A 9287-nucleotide genomic window follows, 5' to 3' on the forward strand; every position below is an offset into this window, starting at 1 on the left:
GCTGGGGATTGTAGTTCGGTAGTCCGCGAGGGCGGCTAGGGGCTGGCAGTAGGAGGGACTCGTTGTCCCAGCATGCCCTGCGCCTCAGCCCGCGCGTTCGCAGTTTCTCGCTCTCGCCCGCCCTCCCGCTCCCTAGCTTGCTCGCGCTTTTGCTCGCGGTCTCCTCGCGGATCGAAGGGGTTCTGACCACAGCTTGTGGCTGAGAAGAGCGACAGAGGCGGCGACTCAAGAGAAACGAGGCTGCAGTGGTGGTGGGAAGATGTCGGGCGAGGACGAGCAACAGGAGCAAACTATCGCCGAGGACCTGGTCGTGACCAAGTATAAGATGGGGGGCGACATTGCTAACCGTGAGTGCGGCCTCAGGGGTCCGGATATCGAGGCTGGGAAGGGAGAGTCAAAGGAGACGGTGATGGGTTGGCTTCTGAGGGCTGGAGCGGTGGGGTCACGCACTGTGGGTTACTGAGGGCCCAGTTCAGGTCTGCTGGAGGTGGCGTGGTGGGGAGGCTCCGTGTCGCGCCTGGGACCCGAGAGTCTGGGCCTGGGCTGGAGTCCCTGGAGATGCTGGCGGAAGGTCGGCAGGGCGGCTGGGAGAAGATCAGAGCTGGGCCCCTGGCCAGCTCCGACCCTAGGCCGTTGGTAAGGAGGCGAGGTGTACCTCCTGCCCCTCACCTTTCAGTTCAGATTTCTGTCTCTGATATTGGTGGCAGCGAGACCACCTCGAAAAGGAAGCGCTTCTATTTTGTCGCGGCTCCCCGCCGTCAGGAACCTGGCCGGCACGTGTTGCCAAGTCCCCTGCGGCTCGCCGGCTACCTTCCTCCGCTATGTCCCTGACACCAGCTTGCCTACCACGTGCTTTGCTGTAGTCTTTCGTTCTTTACTTCAACTCCTTCCCTGGTGGGGGCCGCCTTCTACTCTAGGGCCAACTCAGGGACCTTTAGAGAGCACCCCATAACTCTTGTTTGACTGTTCTTGAAGTTGTTCATTGTACCTCCAACCTGCGGAGTTGGCTTTAGTTAGTCGTCTAATTTGATCTTAGGTGTTTAACAACTTTAGGAGTGTTTTGAGGTCCTCCTCACCCCAGCCAGTCAAACCTATGAATAGTGCTGTTAAAGGGAGTCTGAAGTTAGAATCTCAGAAGTCATCCTTACTAAGATTGTGCTCTTGACTTTCTCAGCAGCTGCCTGGCACTCTCTGCAGATGTCTCGCTTTCTATTTTCTCTCTTTGCAATTAAAAACCCAGTTAGGGGACACAAAATGCTTGTCTTTGGGCTTTTAAATGGTTCTGACAGTAAAGATAGGCATTTAGGATGCTTTTGATCCTGTGACTGAAAATCTGAGTTTTTCAAACTTTCAAAGAATCACCAAAACTTGGATCACAAAAATAAAATCTGAATCCACGATGGACCATGGAGAGGGTATCGGTGAACAGAATAAATGCTTTGTAACACAATGGATATGTAGTGGTTTAAATCAGAAAAAACAATTTTCCCTCTTGCAGTTTATAACTTCTGAGGCACCTGTGAATCCCATTACCAGTTTGAAACTCTTTTGGGTCACGTACTTCTTTGAGCCCAGGGACCTAGGTTAAGTCTTCTTGACTTGTTATTTGAAGAAATAAGTCTGCATAAATTGAGATTACTAACACCCCCTAATTGGGGTGTCTGGAAAGGAAGAAGGTAGCATTTAACAACACATCAGCTTAGAGTCAGCAATTGTATGTCTATCTTCTTGTCCCTGATGCCTATAAATTTCTTCCAGTCTGCTTTGCATGTGTTGGATATCTTGGTGAGAATGCCCTTGAAGTTCATAAATCTGTCCTACCATACCACAGGTATCATCTTTGGAAAGTCTCCCTTGCCTTAGGAGACAGGTGGTGCATACCTAGCTGTCACACTATATAAAGGAGGGGAGGGAGTGTTGGATTTTTTAAGTTAAGGAAAGGAAGGTAGAGATTATAGAGATGACAGGTACATTCTAAGAGGCAAAACATATTCCTTTTTTTATCCTTAGAGCAGTGGTACTAGGGAATATTTCTCAGTTGGACTCAGAAAGCCTAAGTCCAACTTCTAGGTGTTTCTTGGACGTTAACTTAGACAACACATTCAGGACTGATACATGGGATTCTGTTCCCAGGGGTACTTCGGTCTTTGGTGGAAGCATCCTGTTCAGGTGTGTCGGTACTGAGCCTGTGTGAGAAAGGTGATGCCATGATAATGGAAGAAACGGGGAAGATTTTCAAAAAAGAAAAAGAAATGAAGAAAGGTAAAAAAAAAAAAAAATCCCCTACTAATTAACTAAGTTTCACCCTTATTGAGTCCTGTTTTATTGTAATGATGCAACCTTTACCCCAGCACTGGTTGAGATATTTGGAATTGGAATGGCAAGGGGAATTCAGTTTCCCACTCAGTCCAGACTGATCAAACTTAAACAAGACCCTGAAGAAAATCCATTCATTTTTCAGAGGGGCAGGAGGGTTCTGAGAGAGCGAGCAGGGCAGTAAGGCTGATTGTCTCTTTACAGGTATTGCCTTTCCCACCAGCATTTCAGTAAATAACTGTGTATGTCACTTCTCCCCTTTGAAGAGCGACCAGGACTATATTCTTAAGGAAGGTGACTTGGTAAAAATGTAAGCTTAAACCATTTTAGAGCACTTGTCTTTTTCCTCGGCATTCACAGTAGTGCCAGTTGCTAATGCTGTACTCTGCTCTTGCCTTTCAGTGACCTTGGGGTCCACGTGGATGGCTTCATCGCTAATGTGGCTCACACTTTTGTGGTTGATGTAGCTCAGGTAGGTGGACTGCTTTGAACTCTATTCAGCCAGTGGGGAGCTGGGGAGGGCCCACTGCTGCTGGTTTTTTTTTTTTTTCCCCCACTGCTGCCTCTTATCCTCACCTACTACCACCACATTAAGTTTTGAGAGTCTCTAGAGAAATAAAAGGGGAAAGGGTGTTTTCTCTCCTGACCACTGGATACATAATGGACACACAGATATTAACTGATCAGCTTTTCGGGAAGGCACTGACTGCGTTTCCTCCTCTACAGGGGACCCAAGTAACAGGGCGGAAAGCAGACGTCATTAAGGCAGCTCACCTTTGTGCTGAAGCTGCCCTCCGCCTGGTCAAACCTGGAAATCAGGTGAGCTGTTTAGTCCAAGTCCAGAGTTTGATAGAGCCAAAGATGCATTCAGGATGTACTGCTATTCCATACTGAAAGAGAAGGAACTAAAGAGTTTAAAGAGTTTAAACCGAAGAGCTGTTAAATCTTAGTGCCTACCTTAGGTGATATGATGCTCTCTGTAAGGGGATGGGTGGTCCCTTTCTCATGGAGCCTATAGAGATCCTTCCTTTTTCATGTTTTGGATGTGTATTGTTCCCAGAAATAATTTAAGATAGATAGCTCAATAAAACACAGATATTAAAACTAAGTTTTAAAAGCTTATAACACAAAAATAATAATAGTACCAGTAAATTGGTGGCAAAGAAAGGCCAAAGACCCTTGCAAGACAATATTAGGAAGTTCAGGGATCATAAATTTCTCATGAATTCATACAATAACATGTTAGACTACTAGTGGAGACTTTGTCTAACACTTAGATTTCAGAACCTGTTCAATACGTAAAGCATCCTCTTTCTCTGTGCTCTTCACCCTTTTCATCCATTTGTCCCCATTATCACTTAATTGCATCGTTTTTACTTCAGCCTCTGTTGTAGTTTTCTTGCAGTGGTATCTATCAAAGAGCTATTATAAAGCACTTTGAACAGTACCTGGCACATAGTTAACCCTTTTGTTAGCTATTATTATTTTATACATTGATTATTTTTATTATTTATATGCTTACTATTGTTGGAAGATACTATTAATGTAGTGGCTGTTGTCTAACTATGACATGAGACTTTCAGGATTCTCATCCCATTACCACCCACTACTGATTTAAAATGAAATAACTTCAAAATTTCCTCATCTATAAAGTGGGGAAAATTAAATTGTGCCTCATTCTCACAGGGTTGTGAAGATTGAGATGATCCATATAAAGTGATTATCACAGTACCTGACATGTAGTTTAATAATAGCTATGATTGGAAATTCACTTTCCTTTTTTTCTTAACTATAATTTAGGTGAGGATCAGCTCATGATTGAAAGAGGTAGAGGGGAAAATAAAACTTTCTGGACCCTTTCAACAGGTTAGAATGCCAGGTATCATGGACTGAACACTGTGATCCGAAAACCTGGGTTTATACTAGGTTCTTTTGGTTAACTGGTTTAACCTTGAGCAAATCATGTAACCCTTCTGAGCCTCAGTTTCCTCCTCCAGATTAGGATGTAGATTACCATACAGAATTGTTGGCACTAGTCACCTTGCAGAATTGTTGTCTAAGTAGACCATCTTTGTGATAGCGCTTTGTAAAATGGTATGCAAATTTGATTTCTAGGTTGTAGGATGCTAGGGCTATGAAATGAAAAATTACTGAGAATCATTGCATTTGCTGGAGGATATTAGAACTCAGTTCTTTTGTGCTGCTGCTTCTCATAGTAGACAACTTACTAGCTCCTGGTATTTTACGTTTTATTTGATCTTGTACTTCTAGAACACACAAGTGACAGAAGCCTGGAACAAAGTTGCCCACTCATTTAATTGCACACCAATAGAAGGTGAGACTTCAGATAGTGGGGTTGAGGGTCTCAGTATGAGTGGTTTAGCAGAATTAAGACTTTTGTTCCCTTGAGCATCCATCCTGGCTCTGGCATAGTCCAAGCCCCAAACCTCAGTGCCCCGAGTTTCCATAGCTGGGCACTTTGCTCTCATTGCCTGCTCCGTGGTTCTACTTGGGTAGGTGGGTTGGAAACCTTTGGGGATTCTAGATGAGTGGTACCACAGGCTTTGTCCTCTCTACAGGTATGCTGTCACACCAGTTGAAGCAGCATGTCATTGATGGAGAGAAAACCATTATCCAGAATCCCACAGACCAGCAGAAGTAGGTGCCCTGTATCCCACCTTCTACCTTCTGTCGTATAAGACTAGTCATGAACTTCTTCCATACTCCAGGCTAATCTTATCCACCGTCTCCTCTAACCTGGACTAATCTTATCCACCTTCTCTTCTAAGCTCCAGGAACCACTTATTGCTCCTTATTGTTCCCTTTCTGTTCCTTTTAGGAAGGACCATGAAAAAGCTGAATTTGAGGTACATGAAGTATATGCTGTGGATGTTCTCGTCAGCTCAGGAGAGGGCAAGGTGATGAACGTTTACCAGAGCGGGCAGAGAGGGGAGGCTGCGGGTGGGTTCCAAGAGCACTAGATCAGATGTGATCTTTTATAGGCCAAGGATGCAGGACAGAGAACCACCATTTACAAGAGAGACCCCTCTAAGCAGTATGGCCTGAAAATGAAAACTTCCCGTGCCTTCTTCAGTGAGGTCGAAAGGCGTTTTGATGCCATGCCCTTTACTTTAAGGTACTACTGCACTTAGCGAGGACAGGACTTGGAATAGTCTGACCCGTAGACCATACAACCACATCTCTTTCCTTCCCCTACCCCGCTTGCCCTCCTTCCCTCTTCTACCTAGACTTGTAGCTCTGGCCTGCATGCATGCCTTCTTTCTCCCTCTCATAGGAAGTAGTGTAAAAACAATCCTACACATTATTTCTGCCTGAGGGTAGGAGTTATTTAAAAACAGTAACAAAGTGGTAAGACATGACAGGGAGTTAAGGATACCTGAATTTGTCTTTCCCTCCCCAGAGCATTTGAAGATGAGAAGAAGGCCCGCATGGGTGTGGTGGAGTGCGCCAAACATGAACTGCTACAACCATTTAATGTTCTCTATGAGAAGGAGGGTGAGTTCTGAGAAGAGAGTTGTAGTTTGAAGCCCCCAATTATGGTCCCCTTCTCCTTGAAGTCAAGGGGACATTCTATCAAAACACTTTGTTTCTCTCATAGGTGAATTTGTTGCCCAGTTTAAATTTACAGTTCTGCTTATGCCCAATGGCCCCATGCGGATAACCAGTGGTCCTTTTGAGCCTGACCTTTACAAGTCTGAGATGGAGGTCCAGGATGCAGAGCTCAAGGTTAGTGTGTGATGGAAAGGAGCAGGGACGTGGCACTTTTTTGGGGAGTGAGGACTGAGTGACGGGAAGTCCCAAGAAGAGCTACAGTGCCAAGAGTAGCACTTGGGGTTTGCTCCATGTTCCTCAAAATTTGTTTTCCTTCTTCTGTTTTGTAGGCACTCCTCCAGAGTTCTGCAAGTCGGAAAACCCAGAAAAAGAAAAAAAAGAAGGTTTGTTATGATCATCCCTCCCTGGTGGGGTGAACCTGATCATCTTTATTCACCTTCCTGGGTCGTGGTGGGGATATAGGTGTCGATATGTCCTTATTTCTCCCCATCTCAGCCCTGACCTAGAGAATTAGGAATATTCTTGTCTTTGGTCCCCCAGACAGTACCCTAAGTTATTGAAAACTGACACATCTTCTCTCCTTTCCATGAATGTAGGCCTCTAAGACTGCAGAGAATGCTACCAGTGGGGAAACTTTAGAAGAGAATGAAGCTGGGGACTGAGGTGGGTCCCATCCCCCCAGCTTGTCACTCCTGCCTCATCCCCTTCCCACCACACCCCAGGCTCTGTGAAGTGCAGTTCGACTTCTCCACCCAGGACCGCGAGCAGAGCGGGGTCTCCCTGTCCTCCTCCCAGTCCCCCATCCCAGCCCCTTCCAACAACAACCAGCTCCAACTGACTCTGGTCTTGGGAGGCCAGGCTTCCCAGCCACCGAAGACTACTTTAAATAGGAAAGAGAAATTGAATAATAAAATCAGGAGTCAAAATCCATCGTTTTCAAGCCCCTCTTTCTAGCCTTTTTCTACTAATCTCTGCTTGGTCAAGGTTTATGGCCCTACAACAGAACGGGAGGAGGCTAACATAGCCACCACCACTAAAAACTCAGATGAAATTTTTTTATACCACTCCAGTGTCAGCATTTTCCCATCTGTTGGGGCTTGTTCCTCTCTCTGTTCCCACTTTCCCCAAGTCTTTTATCAGGCCTCAAAATAGAGAGGAGCTATTCTTCAGACTATTTTTCTTCACATGTGGCAGATTCCTTTTATGATCCAGGCTGTCGAGCCAGGCCCCTCCCATTTTTAGGAGCTGGAGCCTGCATTTACCAATGGATTCTCATCTGTCAATTGGATCCTCATTTGTAAATCTTTGTAGTCAGTTTTGTTCTACAGGACAGTGTTTCTTCCCTCCACAAGGCTGTAAAGAAGTAATCCATCTCAACCTTGTCCATTTCTTTGAAGTCAGTGGGGTTCTTCCCTTGCTCCATCTTAGAAACCTGAGCTGGAAGCTCCACTGTGGTTTTGTTCCCTGTTTGAAATATTTTGACCTCCCTTCCTTGAAAGAAAGATGTGTAACCAGAGGAGCAGACTGAAGAGACAAAACTCCTGGCTTTCTGAAGCTGTGGACTTGGATTAATTGCTAGGGGTTTGGAGAGAAAGGTGACCTTTCAGTACCTCTGGCATGCTGTCCCAGGGAACTAGGGCTCCCACTAACTTATGAGGTTTTTAAACACATTGAAAATGACATGGCATTAAAATAAATTTGGATTTGCTCATAATCATGTGTCTGTATGCTGCTCTTATTTGATGGTGGTGGGAGAGTGAGCTGAAGTGATCATTTGGAACCAGTTTTGGGGGGTTTTTTGGCCTTGCCTCATGTCATGCAGGATCTTGGTTTTCCAACCAAGGATCAAACCTGTACCCCCTGCAGTGGAAGCATGGAATCGAAACCACTGGACTGCCAGGGAAATCCCTGGAACCAGTTTTCGAAAATACTGAATACCTTGGGTTGGGGGAAGACATAAAAATCCTGGATTTTGTGATTTAACAGTTCATTTTCTATGGGAGTTTGATCTAGTTTTCTGAAATAAAAACATAGCCCTTAGTGCTGACACTATTTAGAACACTTAATGTATGGATGTGAGAGTTGGACTGTGAAGAAAGCTGAGCACCAAAGAATTGATGCTTTTGAACTGTGGTGTTGAAGACATTTGAGAGTCCCTTCGACTGCAAGGAGATCCAACCAGTCCATTCTAAAGATCAGTCCTGGGTGTTCTTTGGAAGGAATGATGCTAGAGCTGAAACTCCAGTACTTGGCCACCTCATGCGAAGAGTTGACTCATTGGAAAAGACTCTGATGCTGGGAGGGATTGGGGGCAGGAGGAAAAGGGGACGACAGAGGATGAGATGGCTGGATGGCATCACCGACTTGATGGACGTGAGTTTGAGTGAACTCTGGGAGTTGATGGACAGGGAGGCCTGTCGTGCTGCGATTCATGGGGTTGCAGAGAGTCGGACACGACTGAGCAACTGAACTGAACTGAATGTTTATTGCAAAAAAAAAAAAACTGCAAAGTGATTATCTTGGATTAGGAAGCCAGGAAGAATGCCTAAGTGTTAACACATTTTTTTCAGGCCACCCTGAGGTTTGATGGGTAATGCATGTATTAGAGCATTTTTTATGTTACTGCTGACCTGAAGATACATTACATAATTACGAATTAAACTGAACACAGATCTCTTCGTAAGAGTTCATAGCAATCAACAGGTGAAATCCCAGTGGGTTTGATATCTTGGCGTGGGTGGGGGGCGTGGTATTTTTGTTTTCAAACACATTACAGTCCATTGGTGACAATACTAGAACCACTTAAGCACTTGAAACGAGGGTCGGAAATTTAGAAACCTAATTTTCCAGAACTACAAAGGTTAAATGTTCTAAAGAAAACACTAAAAAAAGGAATCATAACAAGCCTCAATCCATCTTATAGTGAATAAGGTGAAGTCTGTATGATGAAGGGTTTTCTTTCATCCTTCATAATACACGTTTTTAGGTGCTTCTGACCTAACCATATCTTGATACTGGGAAGCTGTCATACCACCAAATACAATTCGTGCCTAAAGATACATGTAGCTGATCGGGCTTTCCTTCTGTCAATTAATTAGATCTGTCTTTAATTTGTTAATTTGACACGACTGAAGCGATTTACCACACACACTATGCAGAGGGAGAATCACTGAAGTATCTTCTAACAAGATGCATTGTGGCCAGGAATGTTATGATATTCTGCCTCAGGCATTGCAGGGAAAGACCACAGTTGCCTAGGACAAAAAGAGTTCATTTTCCACAGTAAAAAAGGTCTCTTTTTGTAGTAAAACAGCTTTCTCAATTCCCCGCTGAATTGCAATCTTAGGACCTTTGAAAGTTCCAAACTCGAACCTGCAGATATTTAGTTTAATAAATAA

The 9287-nt window shown here is 44.6% G+C and overlaps 1 protein-coding gene across 1 annotated transcript; it reads left to right on the forward strand.

The window, feature by feature from the left end:
* The first annotated feature begins 76 nt into the window (after positions 1 to 76).
* PA2G4 (proliferation-associated 2G4) lies at positions 77 to 6819 on the forward strand. Its single transcript, XM_005903422.3, has 13 exons — positions 77 to 347; positions 2134 to 2262; positions 2521 to 2626; positions 2719 to 2788; positions 3043 to 3135; positions 4588 to 4651; positions 4896 to 4974; positions 5156 to 5234; positions 5319 to 5452; positions 5738 to 5832; positions 5936 to 6063; positions 6219 to 6272; positions 6486 to 6819. Exons 1-13 carry the CDS (start codon positions 260 to 262, stop codon positions 6549 to 6551), a joined length of 1185 nt encoding a protein of 394 aa, XP_005903484.1. The 5' UTR covers positions 77 to 259; the 3' UTR covers positions 6552 to 6819.
* The last annotated feature ends 2468 nt before the right edge of the window (positions 6820 to 9287 follow it).

Source organism: Bos mutus, chromosome 5, assembly GCF_027580195.1.
Source record: "Bos mutus isolate GX-2022 chromosome 5, NWIPB_WYAK_1.1, whole genome shotgun sequence".
In the NCBI taxonomy this organism is placed as follows: Eukaryota; Metazoa; Chordata; class Mammalia; order Artiodactyla; family Bovidae; genus Bos; species Bos mutus.